At 37.2% G+C, this 20,958-nt stretch overlaps 1 protein-coding gene across 1 annotated transcript in view; it reads right to left on the reverse strand.

Annotated features, from left to right (window-relative positions):
• Positions 1-17,890, reverse strand: part of LOC144974937 (ELKS/Rab6-interacting/CAST family member 1-like) — a 66,913-nt gene extending 49,023 nt beyond the window's left edge. Inside the window, exons 1-2 of the mRNA XM_078918468.1 lie at positions 16,171-17,890; positions 13,559-13,735 (exon numbers count right to left, since the gene is read on the reverse strand). Coding sequence (XP_078774594.1) covers positions 13,559-13,735; positions 16,171-17,070 — 1,077 coding nt within the window. The 5' untranslated portion in view covers positions 17,071-17,890. The remainder of the gene's footprint in view (positions 1-13,558; positions 13,736-16,170) is intronic.
• Positions 17,891-20,958: the final 3,068 nt, after the last annotated feature.

The raw sequence follows: 20,958 nt of genomic DNA on the forward strand, positions 1-20,958 counted from the left end.
TACACTTCATGTTTGGCCACACAGAAAAATCAACAGAGGATGTACCAAGTTACACAGACAACGTTGTTTACCAATCTGCCCTCATTAAATGATGGTGGATACAATATCGAATGAAAATAATTTTTTTCCCCGCGAAATTGCTGGCTTTTTACTAGTACACACATATTATATATATATACAAATAAACACACAAAAAACACCAACAATAACCTGGGAGGTCGTCAAGCAAAGCAGTCCCTACAGATGCGGTGCCAGAAAATGCAATTTATGCCTGACAGAGAAACTGGAGATTTTACTACACAACCACAGAAACAATAGCACCTTAAACAAAAGATCTGAACTGATGACAGTGTGCAGACACTCTAACAAATTCAAGCTCAAAACGCAAAAGGCCAATTAACCCTTCCCCCCCCCCCTCCCGACCCCATTATACCCCTCCTCCCCCTCTCCCCCCCCCCCCCCCCCCCCCCCCCGCAACCACATTCCACTACAATATCACACACACATGTACACACACACACACAACACACTACACGCACACACACATACACACATACACACACACACACTCATAATAGAAACATGAGAGCACATCACAATACACATCAAAACTAATCACCACTACACAGCGAAACAACTTTAGTTTGGAGTTTTCTACGGACATTGCAAATGGATTATGCCGACTGAGGAAGTGTAAGGAACACAGAAACGAGTCGTCTCGGCAAAAAAAAATGTGAGTGAAAATTTACATTATATATATAATATATATATATATATATATATATATATATATATATATATATATATATATATATATATATATATATATATATATTCTCTCTCTCTCTCTCTCTCTCTCTCTCTCTCTCTTTTTTTTTTTTTTTTTCTTTCTCTCTCCTTCCATCCCTCCCATCGTCATTAGGTCACCACTAAAAGTGACTCATTAATTTTAGCGGAGACAACGTGTTACGTTGTTGTCATTATCTATCATACAGTCTGTCATAGACGTAAGACTGATTTATAGATAAGATGTGAGCAACTCAGAAACCCAAGACGCCCATGAGGACGGTAATCTGAGATGATAATGCACACACACACACACACACACACACACACACACACACACACACACACACACACACTCTCTCTCTTTCTTTCTTTCTTTATTTCTTTTTCTCTCTCTCTCCCACTCTTTCTCTCTCTCTCTCTCTCTCTCTCTCTTTCTTTCTTTATTTCTTTTTCTCTCTCTCTCTCTTTCTTTCTTTATTTCTTTTTCTCTCTCTCCCACTCTCTCTCTCTCTCTCTCTCTCTCTCTCTCTCTCTCTCTCTCTCTCTCTCTCTCTCTCTCTCTCGAATCGTATTATTTCTAATTTACCTCCATTCCTTCATCCCCTCCTACACATTAAAAAAAAATTGCGATATCTATTCTCATCCTTCATCTGATCATTGGTCCACTATTGACATTTCACATAGCATACGTATTGATCCCCCCCCCCCCCCCCCCCCCCCCCACCTTCCCAAACCAACACAAGAGAAAGAGAAAAAAACTCAAGAAAACCCCCAAAAAGCACCCAACTATCGCTCAATAAAGACACTTTCACGCAGCAGCCTTTCACTTTCAGTTGCTTGGCACGTTTCTCATCATTTTGCACTGATATGAATGTTTGCCTACTAAAATCTACTAGACCAGAGAATAGAAAATAAAATTCCATATGGTCATGAGACACAAAGGAATTGTATGAACTCTTTATAGAAGGCACACGCCCGCGCCAAACTGATACCAAATTCTTTTAAAAAATCAAATGAAACACAAGATTGTGACGCATTTTACACAACCTTAAGGTCTAGAACAGATTGCAATTAAAAAAAAAAATTTAAACATAAAGATACCGGTTTTTTCCGTTTACAATAGGGCAGAAAAGTGACGTCACACCTTTTTCTTTTTCGGTTCTAAAATTATCGGAAGTGTTGGGTAACCAGTCTTTCTGAGGACTAATAATGAATAAGTTACATATTGAATCATAAGGTGGCATAGCTATTTTAGTAGCAGGATGTATAGACAGAAAGGATTACGGGACGTAAAACACTAGAAAATAGGATAAAACAGCGAGGATGGATGATCTTTATTGACGACAAGATATATTTATACTAGAAAATAAGATGACATCACTCTGAAACCAGAAGATCAATTATAAAAGGTATTATCCAGTACTCTGTTTGTTTGTTTGTTTTTAAGGGTTTTACGACGCTTGCAACACAATTAGGTCATATCAGCGCCAGTAAAAATGAAGAAAATGGATAGTAAAAAGTTCTATAATTACAATTAAAGCACCCAAGAAAAGGTAAGACAAAGGGGAACTGGGAACAAATAGGGATCAGATGTAGATTCCAAGAGCATACGACCAATGTACTCAGTTTGAGATCACCTATAAGTCTCATCCGGACACAAGCACAAAATCCAACAGAGAGGAATATACTCAAATGCTTACATTATACACTAAAAATAACAAACATAATAATACAAAACAGAGAGATGATTTACGAGAGATGATTTACAAGGAAAAAATATCATCTCCCAAAACAATAACTAAACATTTGACTGTTTCCCTCCCAGCCAAGACTCCAACCAGGGCCAGGACAAAATCAAGTAACCTCATTTCAAGACGACAGAAAGCATGTTGGAAAACAGATATAAGGGGATAGAAGACACAGTATGGACCTCCCTGCCCGCTATGGGATCCAGTACTCTGGAAAAGTGGTTTTACATATACACTTCCAATGAGATTGGAACCAGTTTATATTTTTACATTACTCATTTGTTCCCTATTGGACCAACGGCCTACGTGAGCTCGTTTACGAGTCTGGTAACCAAAGTTATGATTTCTGTGTTGTGGATAAACTCTCAAACCAGGGCAAAATAATGTAATTTACAACAATTCTAAAATAAACCCACAATGTTTGTCGGTCTTATAATGATGTAAAGCTTAGGATGAGGCCTATTTCTAGTTCACTCGTACGTCGCTGGCTCTTTTGTTTGTTCGCATTTTTTTCCCAATCGTGTTATCCTACTGAATCGGCTGAGTGTTACCTTTGCGTAGACCTGACCTGCAACAAGCACTGAGCAAAAAAAAAAAAAATACTTTAGGGAAAGATTAAATTTGAGGGGGGGGGGGGGGGGGGGGGGGTCGGTAAAAATAAGAAAGAAAGAAAGAAAGAAAAGGACTTAGCATAATGATAGTGTTAACATTACTTGTCAAAACCTTTTATTACAACTGTGTGCCAATACGATCTAAACTTCAGGTAGCCTATTACAATATCGTATAACATTAGTATAAACATATTGGCACAAAGATGAAAACCTTACTGTCTTCTAAACCATCCATTATTTACATAAATGGGATGTGTGACCATTGTTATTTTGACACATTGTGTAGAAATAGCTATTATAGTGTAAATCATAACAATGTCACATAGCCAGTAGGTTCATGGGCGTTATGAAAATGTCACATGAAAGTACAGTCGGGTGAGAGTTACAGTTCAGTATGAATCAGAAAAGCAAATGAGGGATTGTAGAATGACATCAGATTTGGTTAACAGGCCATGCAGTTGGTTATTATTATTATTATTATTATTATTATTATTATTATTTATATTATTATTATATTAATATTATTAATATATATATTATAATTAATATAATAATATATAATAATAAATAATAATAATAATAATAATAATAATAATAATAATAATAATAACCCTCTGATTGTTTTGATCATTTGTTTGTGTTTGTTTGTTGAATAAAGATAAGGACAAATAAATAAATGTACAAAAAAAATAATAAAAGGGGTGTTTAGTTGGATGAGAGGACGGACCATTTCCAAAGTAAGAGCTATAATTCTATACCTATCACAATATGATATTACAGTAGTGAGATAGAATGATGTTCTATAATAATGATAATATCAAGAGAGAACAAGATAAATACATCATAAATCAAAACATCCATTGACACATTGACAAGTGGTCGATGAAAATGTCAAGGTAGAGGATAGATATCATGGCATATAGATATGGGTAGTCTAACACACGCATAAAAATACAGTATTATTGTGAAACATTTGGCGGGGGGAAAAAAGATTTAAAAAATAGGGATTCGTGGTCCCCTCCACCCTTACCCTAATATATATATTATTTAAATAATAATTCGCTCCATTACTACATGTCAACTTTTGTACATATTGTATGCAAATTAAGCCTGAACATCGATGTAGACTGCCCAAACATTGTGTAAATATTTAATAATAATTCGCTCCATTACTATGTCGAGCACTTTCGTACATATTGTATCAACGATCATATATATATATATATATATATATATATATATATATATATATATATATGGGTTAGGGTGAACGGGACCACGAATCCCTATTTTTTTCTCTCTCCCCCCCCCCCCCCCCCCCCCCCCCCCCGCAAATGTTTCACAATATATATACATATATATGTATATAATATATATATATATATATATTATATATATATATATATATATCGCCTATATATATATATATATATATTATATATATATATATATATATATATATATATATATGTATATATATATATAAACAGAACACAAAACATTTTTTTAAAATAAGATAATTCCTTAAAAATACAACTGCATTATATCCCCTCTCCATTACCACCCCTACCTTTATAGATAGCACGAAATTGACGTCACTCAGCTCTTTGCTTTTGGTTTTAGTCAGCCATTTTTATGAGTCGTTCTCACCAAATTGTATTAATTAGACGATAAACGTTCATGGTTACATATTGTTTTGTGTGCAGATACGTTATATCCCATTGGCGGATGTTATGAGTCTTTTAACTAAGCGCATTGCGTCAATACCCATCCCCTTGCCATCGCTCAGCCCCCCCCCCCCCTCCCCATTCCCCCCAATCTCCACCCTTCAAAAAAAAAGTCTTCCAAGGCCAAAGTTAGACATCAAAATAAAGTGACGCATTAAAAAACCATATAAGTCACGATACAAATAAATGGTAAAATGTTTCCTGATAAAAATAAAATCTACCTCCCCTCGCCACCACTCCCCTTGTACACACGAGAAGATATTATTAAATTCCGCAGGGATCGAATGTATCAAAGTAGGTCACGATTATGACTGAGACTGAACACCATGAGACAACAAAAAGACATTAATGAAAACCACATTAAAAAAAAAACCCGAGACTCTACAAATCAAAAGACTGTGATAATGTCAACAATTTTATTTTCTTTTGATGCATTAGAAACAATCCAATGTCAGCCGTTCGATGTTATATGAAGTCTGGCGTAAACGTGAAAAGTTACGATTATGATGTTCTGTATATTTATTTATTTATCTACCAGTCCCTATTTCTATCTCAAGCAATTTCAATTATAAATATAAATAGTGGCTGTTTGTTTTGTTTTTACGTGTTTTACGGCGCTTGCAACACATTAAGGTCATATCAGCGCCAGTAAAAAGGAAGAAAATGGGATAGTTAAAAATTGTAGAATTACAATTAAAGGATCCAAGAATAAGGCAGACAAAGGGCAATTGGTTCAAATAGGAAACAGATGTAGATTCCAAGAGCACACTATCAGTGTACTTAGTTTGAGATCACCTATACAAGTCTCATCCAGACACAAGCACAGGTCCCCACTAAGAGGAACACATTCAAATGTTTACAAATCATATATAATACACAAACAAAACATAATATAGTGCATAACAGAGAGATGATTTACAAGGAAAAAAATATCATCTCCCAAAACTAACATTTGACTGTTTCCCTCCAAGCCAGGGTATCCGGCCAGGGCCAGGACAAAACCAAGTAATCTCATTCAAAGACAAAGAAAGAAAGCATGTTGGAAAACAGATATAGGGGGATAGAAGACACAGTATGTACCTCCCTGCCCACTATGGGAGAAATAGTGGCTGTGATAACGCGTGTCAAACCAAGTAGCAAAATTTGTAAACGAGTGTCTTATTTGTGAAAAATGATAATTTATCTTCCTGAAAGTAAAACAGGTCCAATCACAGACAGTAGTGGACCATCGAAGTTCCATTACGATTACTGGTATGTATATATTAATATAAGAGAAAGACAGAAGCAATGGTTTTATATTAATTATATATCGTATGTATTCTAACAATAATTGATCGAGCTAATATGTTAACTGTTGATCTCATTAAAGTAACAAATAAACAAAAACGATTATAACAGCTTCAAAATAAGAATGAATAAACAAGAAACGTTTCTGCTCAAACCCGTGTTTCTGTTGTTGTTCGTGTTGTTGTTGTTGTTTCTACTGCTGCTGTTGCTGTTGTTGTTGCTTTTGCTGTTGTTTTTGTTGTTGTTGCTGCTATGTTATTGTTGTTGTTATTGTTGCTGTTCTTGTTGTTACTGCTGTTATTCTCGTTGTTGCTAATGCTGTTGTTGTTGTTGTTGGCTTAGCAAGACGTTCTTCCTTGAGTATTGTGACCACTCTAAAACAGTTGTAATCATTCCTGTTCAATATTTTTTACTTTCCAGAACTTCTAATAGCTTAATATTCACTTTGAAATAAATATAAGATTATATTTTAGTAGATTTTACGGCGCTTGTGGCACATTATGTTATTTCAGCACGGTAAAAAATGAAAATAAATAGGTAGTTAAAAGATTACAAACCTGGACAAACAAGCTCACAAAGAAACACACAAACAAACACACACATACACACACACACACAGAGAGAGATAGAGAGAGAGAGAGAGAGAGAGAGAGAGAGAGAGAGAGAGAGAGAGAGAGAGAGAGAGAGAGTAAGAAGATAGGGGCTAACAACACAGAGCTATTTCAACATGCAATCTAGTCGTGTGTCATCAACACGTCTCATCCAAAGACGTTCTTTGGTCTCCTCAGACACGAGCACAAGAACTAGCTATGAGGGCAACAATCGTATACTGTAATTATAAAAAGCATGTTAATAAATATGTTAATATAACAAAGAGGGAAAATATGTTTCTGGGAGTCGTGCGCCACAGAGGTAAGGTATTCCCTAGGTAACCCGCGAGCCGTGTCCCAAGTGTTCCGAGTCCCATCTCCCGCAGTGAGTGGCCTTGAAGAAGTCAATCTGCCTCTAGCTCACGAGATGCTATTCTTAAGACAATCCAGAGCGGTGGTTATTGCTCCAAGAACAATTCACTTAATGTAATGAACAAGTCTACTATAGACTATTTCATATCTAACAAAAGATACACAAGCTCTCTCTCTCTCTCTCTCTCTCTCTCTCTCTCTCTCTCTCTCTCTCTCTCTCTCTCTCTCTCTCTCTCTCTCTCGCTCTAATGAAATATATTGTTTGGTTTCAAACTGAAGCGTTTAAGAGGAGAGGGACATTTCTCCAAAAAGAAATGAATGTACATGAACAACAATGTCAACAGCTCATAATACAATTATCTTCTATCCTTGATTTCCAAAATCGCCATCCTCCGTATGCAATGGCATCAACTTCTTATCGTTACATTTCGATAACATGACAATCCACCCAATCCGCAAATTCCTTTCCTTACTCATTAACTGTTTTATGTGACAACACGTCCCGATGCAGTGTTCCTCGTGATGCTCCACGCTCTTCGGCCTTAATCAAAACGAGTGCAAAGGGCGGCATCGCCAGGTCCAACCACAGAAAAAAGAGAGGGACTCTCACAGGATCTGGTGGTCCAAATGATGTAGAGCTGCAGTTGTTAGATAGATCCTGGACCGATATTGACACCCCTAGTGTTCTCTTCTTGTTGATATATAAAATGGAAAACTTTTATCCAAAATATCACCTTCGGTTTGGTTGAGTTTTATTGTTTTATTTGGGTTTTTTTTTTCTTTTGTGTGTGTGTGTGTGTGTGTGTGTGTGTGTGTGTGCGTGTGTGTGTGTGTATTTTACGGATCCATTTTCCTCCTTTATGGACAAAGCACAATGCAGTGTTGTAAATGATCTAAACAAATAATTAGCCGTCTTGGTAAGCTTTTTTTTTTCATTACCTCCCACACCCTACTTCACACATGTAGAACGAACAATTATCATTGAAAAATCAATATGACAATGACGGGACGTGTGACGTCAAACTTTCAAAACATCTTGAGACTATTTTCGATTTCTTAAGGAACAAGTCGGTTGTAGTTGTATCAGATTGTTACCTGTGCAGAACGTCTGATCACTTTGCCATTAATTAAAGTGACTATCTGGAAAACACGAGGGAAGACAGGGATCATTTTGCCATCGCTTCTTATTACAACCGACAGGCATGCCAGTCATACCCCCCCCCCCCCCCCCCCCCTCTCCCTCTCTCTCTCTCTCTCTCTCTCTCTCTCTCTCTCTCTCTCTCTCTCTCTCTCTCTCTCTCTTTCTCTTGTCGATGACTCGTGCAATTACTTTCAGATTGCAAGGAACGGAACGGAAGCTGATGACATACGTTATACTAATTGGTATATATATATATATATATATATATATATATATATATATATATATATATATATATATATATATATATATATATATATATATATATATATATATATATATCTTCTTCTTCTTCTAGGTTCCATGCCTGGTCCAGGCTTCGGATACTGCATGAATTATCTCTCTCCATTCCTCCCTGTCTCTTGCTTTTTCAAACAGCTCTTGGATTGTTAGGTTGGTGAAGCCCTTCAGTTGGTCTATGAGTGTTTTTCTTTGTCTCCCCGGGCGCGTTTACCAGGTATTTTACCACAACTTGCCAGGTATTCATTCTTATCTTTCCTTACTATGTGTCCGAAAAAGGATAGTTGTCGATCCACTATTAAGGGCATTAGTTTCCTTTGTTGGTATGTTTATTTTAGCACTTCTTCGTTCGTTTTGTGTGCAGTATACGATATTCTCTGCATCCTTCTCAAGCACCACATTTCAAAAGCTTCAATGTTCTTTTGTGTTTCTGCATTTGTAGTCCAGCTTTCGCATCCGTATAACAAGATTGGCCACACGTAGCACTTCAAGACTCGGAATCTAATCCCGAACGACATCTGTTTGTTTTTCAAAATGTTTCCCAGGTCCATGAAGGCCTGTTTGGCTTGAGTTATTCTTGCTCGTATGTCTCGGTTACATCTTCCATCTGTTGTCACTATTGAACCTAGGTATTTAAAACTTTCTACGTTGGTAAGTTGCTCGCCGTGAATCGTTATATTGCAGGTGTTGTTGTTATATACATATATATATATATATATATATATATATATATATATATATATATATATATATATATATATATATATATATATATATACAATAAAACTCTCAAGCGTACAAATACACAAAAAAAACAACGACACTTACGCATAAAATTACATACCACACTCACACATTCTATGCACACAAACATAACGTGAACACTCATACAAACACACACACACACACACACACACATACAAAATCCCCCCTCCCACACACACGCATACAGAGAAACTCACATTCCTTGCATACAGGTGGCAGCCTTTGTGCCAGAAACGCTGGAGTAGTGGATTGAGTAAACGCAACAAATGACTGAGGAAAGGTTAAAGAGTATGAGCTTATTTGAACGAAGGAGAGGTTTGCAACAACAAAAATATAATAATTGAAATGAGGAAGAAGACGAGTAGAAAGATTTATACACATGATATTCAAAAATAACTAAAGGCCATCAGACCCATTCACCATACCGTTAAGTAAGTAAGACAAATGAGATTCGTTGTCTCAAACGGGTAATATGCCGATTTGAACGGTAAAAGCTTGAAGTTTGAATTTATTTGGGTTGAGTCCATAAGTTGCTTTATTGAAGAGATAATAAAATCACTACATACTTTTTAAAAATTATTAAAACGTCAATTTAGATTGAAATTTTTGATTTAATTCACTTTTTGACAACCTCAACTCCGACATAGCAGAACACCAGATTGAGGCGATGGGTCACAAATGGGTTAATTACCTTATGGAGCGACCAAATAAAAAAAAAAATAAAAAAAGGAAAGTTGGAGAGGGGGAAAAAACAAGATAGGAATTTGGTCTTTTTGCGAAACATCCATCTGGACATTATCCATTGAACGCATTAAAAAGGCGGCGATTTTGTTGCAAAGCGTAAGATCTACGGTAGACCAGTCGAACATTTAGAACACCATAACAGTATCTAGTGTTTCTCAACTTCTCTGACACACCTTAGTAATTAATTAAATGAAGAACTAAAATTATACCCCCCCCCCTTCTCTCTCTCTCTCTCTCTCTCTCTCTCTCTCTCTCTCTCTCTCTCTCTCTCTCTCTCTCTCTCTCTCTCTCTCTCTCTCTCTCTCTCTCTCTCTCTCTCCCCATTCTCTCATAAAGTGATACATTTTCTTGAAAGATTCTTTCTTTCTTCTCATAATGAAATAGACAACAACACATCAATATAATAACGACTCGTGCTGGGGGCTCCGTTGAAAGGGGGGGGGGGGGGAGAGATACAGAGAGTGCGTTAAAGTTAAAGGCAGGATGATTGATTTATTAATAACATATAAACAGGTAAATTAACAATTTGAAAAATATGAAAGGAATGTTGCAAGCAAAGAAAAGGCACAAGCTATCGATTATTCGGATATTTTTATATTAATATCATCTACGTATACAAACGTTTTTTATACACAGAAATCCGACTGGTCGGAGAAGGACTCCATTTTACTACAGAAAAACAAAAATAAGCAAACATATTTAAAAAGTACCGTAACGATAAATAAATGCTGTCTCTTCCGGTAATTAGCATTTGACATGCGCGGGTCATAAGAAACTACCAAATTTTGCAAAGAAAAAATAATAATAATAAAAATGGCTACATTCTACGGCAGGTAAAGTAAGGAAAACAGGTGGCCGGTATCATCGACCGGTTGTCTTCCAGTTAGTGTAAATATTTAGGTACGTAAGAATGGCTAATCTAATCACATCCCTGTAAAGTTGTAGGCATGGAAGTATCCCATGGTTTAACAAGGATATCGCTGAGATAAGTGTACTCTTAATTTATATCCTGCACGATAGAGTGACATAAGGAAAGTATTTAACCAGTTAACCGCCGTACTCTAGAAAAGCACGTAAATGTTTTAAAAAATTGACAAGAAAACTCATCCTTCCAATACCGATCGATTTAAATGACTCATCTTAGCAAAAACTCAAACATGGGACTTCGCGAAGTTAAGAAGTGGGGGCATTTTAACAATAATACTGTATTATCTTCGTCAATATTACAAGGGTAAGAAAAGGGGCACTCAATGGGCAAAGTGTGCTGAACAAAATGGATATTTGTTTCAAAATTAGGCACTTATGGCAGTTATTTAGTATGATGAAATGTTCACTATTTGAAAGAGTAATAAACAAATGAATATAACAGATTCAAAAAAGAATAAAATACCAAACATGGAACGTTTCAGACTCAAAAGTCTTTTCAGTCAACAACAAACAAAAAAAAACCCAAAAAAAACCCCAACAAAAACAATTAAAAGATAAATGAACTACTTAAAAACCCATATAGATGGCAAAGAAAGAATAAGCACTTGACAAGATCTTTTTACATTGTACTTTACAGAAAGGACGTGAAATAATTTTCACTGCCATCTATCTGGGTTATTAAGTAATGTATTTTTGTTTTAATAGAATTTTTTTGTTGTTGGCTGAAGAAGGGTTTTGAGTCCAAAACGTTCAGTGTTTGGTATTTTGTTCTTTTTTAAAGATGTTATATTCACCACTGTTTATTATTTTAGCTTTTAGCAGCTTGGTTTCACTTTGACTATTTAAATGAGGACGTTTATTATTAATTTCTTTGTTCATATACACGAAAGACAAGCCCAGAAAATGTTATCAATAGGGGGCATGAACGGATTATTTACGTTTAAAAAAATCATCTCTCACAAAAGGGTAACTCCACCATGCATGAACGGGTTCCTGAATCTGTGAGCATTTCAATTCATTATTTACTTCTAGATACTGAAAAGTGAGTGGAGCAGGCACTTATGTTGATAGTAACAAGAAATGAAGTGAGTAGGAAAGTGCTAAAAGACAACAGTGAATAAAAACTTTGCGGCTGCGATGGGGGCTCATGGATGACACAAGATACTGGTGACGACAATCTTAATTATTATAATATTTTGCCAAACAATTTTCCTAAATTTAACAGCAAAAACGAAGAAATAACCAATCCACCAATGATGGAACTCGATCACTTTCAATACGATTGGGTCATTTCAGTGGCAGTAAAAAGGAAGAAAATAGAAAACTTAAGATTCAGATATATTTAAAATTAGAGTTCAACAGATATCAGAAGTAATATACCCTGCTTTAGAGCTAATCCTTTTTACTTTTAGGATTTTCATGGCGCCTGCAACACTTTTCAGCAATTTCAGCTCCGGTAAATGGGAGATGACAGGGGAAAAGTTGTAGATCTGAAGTTAAAAGCGCCAAAGAAAAAGTAAGACAAAGAAGAATGTTTCAAATAGGGAACAGATGATGCTGTGAGCAGTCTATCAATGTGCCTATCTTTTTTTTCTTTTTTTTTTTTACTTTGCCTAAAAGTCCCATAGACACAATAGCAATGGATCCCACTATGAAGGGTGCATTCAAATGTTTGCAAAGTATACCATATTAATAACTTTAATAGTACGTAACAGAGAGATGATTTACAAGGGTAAAAATATCATAAGTTGAAAAAAAAGGGAACTCTATATTCAAATGCTTCTCTCTCAGCAAAGTATCCAGGGGGAAAAGTGAAGCTATCTCAATCAAGAACAAAGACAGAGAGCAACGTGTTAAGGGAAAACTGCCCAAAGTCCTACACTGACACTGATACAAGTTCCTCAAGAGGGATACAATAATGTAAAACACACACATACACACAAACACACACAAAGTAAAATCCCCTAACAATGACGAAATTAAACATATCCATCTGTTTCCCTGTCAACATATAACTACTCAAAGCTGAACCCAGGCAAAACCAAATGGTCTAACTCCAGGGATAAATGATATAAGGAGGTAGAAGAGATAGCAAGGTTGTGGACCGATGAAGAATCCACAGGTCCAAGGTGGCCAAACACTCATCCGCCATAAGGGGAATTCCAACCACCATACTCTATGTGGGATTACAATGTGTTATAATTAAAATGTATGACCTGTGTTACAGAGATAATATTAATTCCGAAAGAGAGAGAGAGAGAGAGAGAGAGAGAGAGAGAGAGAGAGAGAGAGAGAGAGAGAGAGAGAGAGAGAGAGAGAGATAGAGAGAGAGAGAGGAGAGAGAGAGAGAAGCAAGAGAAAAAAAACAGAGAGAGACAAGAGAGAGAGGGATAGAGAGAAAGAGAGAGAGAGAGAGAGAGAGAGAGAGAGAGAGAGAGAAAGAGAGAGAGAGAGAGAAAGAAAGAAAGAGGAGAGGAGAGGAGAGAGAGGGAGGGGATGAGATAGGAGGGAGAGAGAGGAAGGAGGAGATAAAAAGGAAATCTGAATACAAATTTACCTTCAGCTCTGCTTGTGTCACTTTCAACTGCTCATTGAGAAGGTTACATTTAGCAGCTTCCTCCTTCCTCACTGCTCTTTCTTTTTTTAATTCCGGTGACCAGAATGTTTTGATTGAGTTCATACTTGACGAAAGCTTTTCCCTGGATTGATCTAACTCCTTTTGAAGTTTGCTGACCTGAATGTAAACAGATATTAATTAAAAATTGAAATATAATACAGGTTTCAAGTTATCAAATATTTATTTGTGATAAATCAATACTGCAGAGAATTCCTTTTTTTATTATCCAAGTTTGAAAGAAAGAAGTAAAAATATACAAAATATGGTAAATACAAATTGTCTCACTGCACTGCATTTTTACTAAAAATCAAACGCTTTAACAAGGCTGAATATTTCTCCCCTTATTTATCAGGTTATAACTACAAACCTCACCATTTTAACCAAAGAAAAAAAGTAGTAGTAAATAAAACATGACTGCTAAATCCACTAAATGTACTAAAATAAAAAGCAGAGGTTCTAAGTAAACAGCAGCACATCAAATTTAGGACAAAACATAACATCTCAAAGGTGTAATTATATTTTTTTACAGAGAGACAATGTTGTTCCTGGTAAGGTACTCATTTTACACCTAAACTAAATAGGGTGAGAGAATGCAAGTAAAAAACCGTTTTCAAGGACACGATTTCGCTCCACCCATTGGTGTCCTGCAAAGTCACAAGAAAGCAGTGGAGAAATGAGGAGTGGGCTTCACTGGAACCTGAGCTTCATCATTCTATTACTATTACAGCTTCATTGGTCCAAGCCATGAGATATTGTGTAAGGTCATAGTAAAATCAAACCCCATCTGTAAGGCTTTTCAGAGAACGAAATCCAACCTTAAGCAATGAGGTTTGTATTTCAATAAATAAACTTATTTTTACTTTTCACCCATTTCCTACTTTTCATAAAGATGTGAGATACCAATGCCAAAAGCAAACCCACTCAATTTCCACGTCCTATACAATGAGAAAAACAATCCTTTTGAGTCATCCCAAAAAGCCTATTGAGCTGGCTGATCCCAATTTTTGGTAGTGTGAAAATGAATGAGCGAATTGCCAATAAGATGAAGTCATTCAACCAAATCAAAAATTTGACCTATCACAACCAACGCTGGTAGAGGAGAACCCCAATAAAAACAAAATTATCAAATTCCAGTTCTCTGTAAGGCTATATATCAAAATGGGTGTTTAGAAAGATGAATCCCATGCTCTGAAGGTAAATTCCAAACCAGCACCCTTCCCTGGAGTCCTAAAACTAAAACACTATATCCTTGGCATTATATGGGTATGACAGAAGCAAGATGGCAAGATGTCTGGCAGTGGAAACAACAATTATCCTTTGGAGAGACTGTCATTATCATCATCATCTGGTCTAGACGGTAAAATGACATTCATCATGGAGTAGCCCTCCTCCTGCATGAGAACAACATCCACTTTAATTCAATGGAAACCTATCAATGAAAGACTGCCATGTATGCAAAGTTTGTCTAAATTTTCCAAATTATCTGTTGTGGTGGCCTATGTACCAAGAAATGTTTCAGATGAAGCAGGAATACAAATTTTACTTTAAGATTACGATTACAAACAATACTTGGGGGTCCCGAACTCAAAGGGACCAAGATTGAAGAGAAGTCAAGTTTTTTTCTCTGACCCCCCTGTCCACCACCACCAAGCAGTGATTGGATAGCTGGGTAAGTTAGATCTGGTATCTGGTGGGAAGAGCTTTATGGTAGACCAGCATCCTATCCAAAGAGTAGCAAGCAGTTGCTATTGTCAGTTTCCCACAAAAGAAACCAGGATAAACACCGGCTGAGATGTACCACTTACAAGCAATATCAATAGTAGAAGAAATCTCTGCACATGATATAATGTCTACTATGATTGTCAACATTTTTCAGGCTCTCTACAACAATTTGAATGCAAGGTCATCCATGTCAACAAGCTTAACAAACCTTTTAATATCAAAACCAGCATCAAACTAGGATGCATTCTGTCTTTAACAGTCTACTCATTGGCAACTGACTGAGTCATGTTCATGACTATATAGCAAATAGGAAAACAGGAATACAGTGGTCAAACCTTGAATATGTCGATTTTGGAGGTGACTTGGTCATGTCGGCAGGATGCCAGTGGACTGCATCCCGAGAATAGGGTTACACTGGACTCCTCTAGATAAAAGAAACCGAGACAGACCCTAAGGAAACATTGGGAAGAATTGAAAGCCTGGAGTCTCAGCCGGAGAACGTAACCCGTGCAGCAAAAAGCAGAGAGAACATTGTTGATCCTTTGCTGTGGATTCAAGTATCAGATGGCGCATGGAAGATTGAGTAAGTGGAGAAATGAATGTGCACAAACACAGAGACAAATAAAGTCAATGAAGCACGCACATTCACGGTGCATGGTGAGGTACAAATCAGCCCTGTGTGAGTTTTTTTATGCAGGACTTATAGGTTGCAGATGTTCAATTAGGAAATAGGAAATTCTGACTATCATTACTATCATACAATTTCAATTCAAACTAAACTTTTTCTACAATAATGATTGAAAAATTAAATATGAGAGAAAACTTCTTACCTCTTTGTGAAGATCAGAAATCTGTACTTGCATTTCAAACACAAGTGAATTCCGAAATTCATGTGAAGACCTTTCATTTTGTACTGTTGGAGGATGTGACATTAGAGGCATTGTTGGTAATGTAGCAGATGGATAATTATACTCTCCTCCTCGATCCATTGATCTCGATCGACTGACAGAGCTAGGATCTCGCTCAAGAGATCTGGCTCCCATGTGTGGATACTCTCTATCTAATGAACGTTCCCGTGCTGTTGTGTTGTAATGGGAGTCTGGATGATTTAAACGATTGTCCATCTGCATGTTCAAATGAATTTGTTCAAACTGTCGATCAAGTGATCTATCACCTAAATAGCTATTTTCCCTTTCCATTCTATCCAATGATCTGTCTCTATAAGAAGATTGTCCGAGACTACTGGTACTATTAGCCCTCGCATGACTTTGTGACTGATGTTGACTAATTGAGGGGCCTCCTCTGCTACTACTAAGACTTCTACCATGATGAGTTGGACTGACCAGATTTTTCAATGGTGTGTGGCGGGGTACTGATCGGCTGTCAATGTATGTCTTTTGTGCTGGACTCAGGCCATATGTTGCGCTAAAAGATTGCAAATGTTCCATTGGAAAGTCAAGTGGAGATGAAATTGGAAAGTCGGTTACAGATCCATCTGACAGTGCTCTGCTTCTATTTGATCTTTCCAAAGAATTTGAACCATCATACATGTCTGAATAGTTATGATGGCCTGGGCCCCGAGCAGGGCTTGTGTTGTTGCTACTGTACATAGCAGCCTGAGCACGGCTTAGAGATTGTGTACCTCTTGGTATGTCCAATTTTTGTGTATTCGCATCCTGGCTCTTTTCCTTTCGTCGTGATGACCTACTTTTACTGAACATCTTAATCATTTTGAATGCTATTTACTGACCCCCGAGAATTGTATATATTTGAAATTCTAAATAAAAGTGGCCTCATCAACTGATACTTCCATGCTGGCCATGCTCCAAGTCCAAGTCTATTGACAGACTGGAAACCGCTGGTAAGTTCCGTTTTAGTCCTAGTCAATCAGTAAAAATACTGATGATCGATCAAGGGATCTCTCCCTCTCCTAAGTGTTAGTGAAGAAGTCGGAATCCAATCACATCAATGACAATGTATTTCCCTCTCCTCCGTGTAAATGAAGAAGTATGAATCAAATAAATATTCAATCTTGTTTATTACTGATACTGAAATTACTGATTACATTACAATAATCAAGTTGCATGACGCTCAAGAATGGCTCTGTTGAGTTGCTAATTCCAAATCGTTAGATGGGGGTATCCCGGGGGTAATTTATATCTCGACCTCAGAATAGATGGGTGAATTTTATTTCAGCTTTCTTAGTCTATTGTAACTGAGGTGGGTGAAAGTGAAAATGGAAAAAGTGAATGGATCCTCTATCTATTATTATTTATTAATTATCATGTCACTCCTCGAAACTCTGGCACCATGCTATATTCACACAAGTTCTTATAGTATCAATTAATCCCATAACACATACGAAATATGAGCTCGATCAACCGTAGATTTTTCAATCAAGAATAGAATTTGTGATGACTTCTTTTGATTCTTTTTTCCATCTTCAGACCTTAGGTCTGGCACTGAGTACTCACTCTCTTCACTTCTCTGGCTCTGGATTAGCGACATCTACTTCCGTGTGACCATGACCCTTCACCTTTCGTGTCACTCGTTAAGGGACGGTTTGGGTCTTTTCTTTTTTAAAAAAATTAATTAATTACCTTATGGACGTTTTTAATCATTCTGTATCGTCCTTATTGGGAAAAAAAAAAAAAAACATTTTTTGGTGAATAATCATCATCATATCTTGTCGCGCCAGTGAGTCAGCCAGTCCCGGGCAGTCTGGTTGCATTCCCTCAGGTCAGCATTGGTGCAGTGAGGTCCCAGCGAGCATTCGGACAGGATGTGGTCCATGGTCTGTCTGGGGTGACCGCATGGGCATTCAGTGCCCGGTGAGATTTTCCATTTAAAGAGGTTGGTGGCGGTGTTTCCCACCTTTGCTCTAGCTCTGTTCAACGCCACCCATTCTTTTCTCTTGAGGTCTGTGCCTGCTGGGAGCTTCTCTGTTGGGGGCTGGAGGGCATCGTTTGCTGTCTTGTCCCATTCTACCCATTTGTCCAGGCGGAAGAATGCTGAGTGGTCTGGGTGAAGGCTCTCTACTGTGAGGAAGCTTTTTCTTGATTTGAGCCTGCTTTTGGGGCAATTGTGGTCATGAAGGGGGTGTCTCTGGTCCATTTCCTGTTTGTATTTTTGTATTTGGGCATGAGTTTCCCTCCGGATGTGTGGTGGGGCTATTCCTGCTGCACGGTAGACCAGTGGTAATGGTGTTGCTCTCAGCTGGCCCGTTATGATCCGGCAGGCGTTGTTGAGCTCGGGGTCTAGCTTGGAGGCATGGCATGATCGGGCCCATACAGCTGAGCAGTACTCCGCAGTTGAGTAGCTGAGGTGAATAAAACACATGATCTGTGTAAATACCCGTTTTGCATCTTGAATTGGGGATCCGGCATCAAAAGGTATAACGATCGTGTGGCAAATTTTCCCCAAAAACTAATGTGATGTAAAATGTTGCTGCTCGAAGCTCTAAGAAATAAATAATAAGGTGAAATTGAATGTAAGCTTCAGTTTAATTACAAAAACAGATTAAATGAACGTTTCGGGTTTCCACTTTATCAACAAAACAGGATGAATGAAACACCACAGATGAATGAGATAATGTGGTAGTGGCGTAGTTAAGATGAATAAACAAAACATTGGTTGGCAGAAAATAGTATGCTGTTGGAAAATAAATACAATGGAATTGAAAATAAATATAAAAAATAATAAAGAAGGGAAGTCGGTATAAGTATAAGCATTAGTGGCAGCAACAGCAGCAGAAAAAAAACAGTAGTAGTAGTAGTAGTAGTAGTAGTAGTAGTAGTAGTAGTAGTAGTAGTAGTAGTAGTAGTAGTAGTAGTTGTTGTTGTTGTTGTTGTTGTTGTTGTTGTTGTTGTTGTTGTTGTTGTAGTAGTAGTAGTAGTAGTAGTAGTAGTAGTAGTAGTAGTAGTAGTAGTAGTAGTTATTGTAATCATAGTAGTAATGATACTGATATATAAAAAAAGGAAATGACGATGGATGGTCGAGGGAGTCGGGTGGAGGGGGGGGGGGAGACAAAGGTAGTATAATATTTAAATTAAGTCCAGTCTCGAGTTCATGTCGCGAGGTGAAAGGGTTTTCAGTTTTAGTATCAGTTCTGCCTCCCTATATTTTCTATGTTGTTTAGTGGTGTGACAGAACTAAAGGACGGCAACTTGGATGCCGTGCAATGCTCGATGACTGGACCCATTGAAGTGGTGGGCGACAGGTTTGTCCTCGTCTTTTTCAATAAACCGCAGATGTTGTCCAAACCTGTCGCTTAATCTCTTGCCAGTTTCTCCCACGTATGTCTTGTGGCAATGTTTGCAGATTATAGCGTAAATTAGGTTACGATCCGTGCAGGTGAATGAGTGTCGGATGTACCACACTTTATCCGGGAATTTGATGGAATTTTCCACGAATAAGTATGGGCATGTCCTGCATCTAAAACGTCCACAAGGCTCCGTCTTACGTTGATTACCGGCTGTATACATCGTCAAGCGGCCCCTAACTATATGGCCCTCAAATTACTGCCCCTTCTATACCTATTACCTAATCTTACTTTACCATATTATATTTACGTATTTTACGTTTGTGTATGTATCACTGTCGGCATTTTATACGTCTGTACAAAAATCTCCTTTTGGATGAATAAAGTACATTATTATTATTATTATTATTATTATTATTATTATTATTATTATTATTATTATTATTATTATTATTATTATTATTATTATTATTATTATTATTATTATATTAGTAGTAGTAGTAGTAGTAGTATTAGTATTATTATTATTATTATTATTATTATTATTATTATTATTATTATTATTATTATTATTATTATTATTATTATTAATACATTATCTCTGTGATAACTGTGGAAATTTTCAGACAATTCCATGGAATAGATTCTGAGAAATATTTGACACAGTATCTCATACCCCTAGGGAAAAAAAATGACTTAATAGCTCTCCATTTTTCACACTTTTCCCCATTTCGACCGGTTTTTCGTTCCCTTGTAGAATATTCTGAGAAATTGCACTTCAATAATATTACTTCTAATATCCTATCGTTTTCCACCAAAATCTCAAGATCAATTTTTTTAAGGATTTAGCAAACCGCCCCTTAAATTAACTTTTAGAGAACTTACCCGCCCGCTCTGTGGTTTCCAGTACTTTGCCATAATTCTACAGGAAGGAGAGATGGAAAGTCCTCATTTATGAAGCTTGGCCTCTCTTAACATGTTCTATGCCTTGGTTTGTTTGCAGTCACATCAATGCCTCCTCTTGTTGGTACATAAGCCTGACAGTTCCTTTCCCAGTTTCGAGAGGACTAGGTCCCAAATTCCCACGGGGGATCGAATTTATCGAAGTCGACTTCCATCTCGTATTTGCAACCCCGTCGGGGGGGGGGGGGGGGGGGGGGGGGGGGAAGCTGAGTCGAGAGTTGCTGGAACTTGTTTATGCTCGTATTAGGGACATCATCGATAGGGTTACCCCATCAATCCTCTCTATTTTGCAAATCCAGTGTCGGACATGGGGAATGGTAAAAAAAAAAAAAAAAAAGGGGGGGGGGGGGGGAGTGGATTGCTGCCTTTATCGGGTCCCATCTCCAGCGTTTCA

The sequence above is a fragment of the Berghia stephanieae genome, chromosome 6 (genome assembly GCF_034508935.2).
Source record: "Berghia stephanieae isolate SIO BIC M18660-M18661 chromosome 6, UCSD_Bste_1.3, whole genome shotgun sequence".
Taxonomy (NCBI): domain Eukaryota; kingdom Metazoa; phylum Mollusca; class Gastropoda; order Nudibranchia; family Aeolidiidae; genus Berghia; species Berghia stephanieae.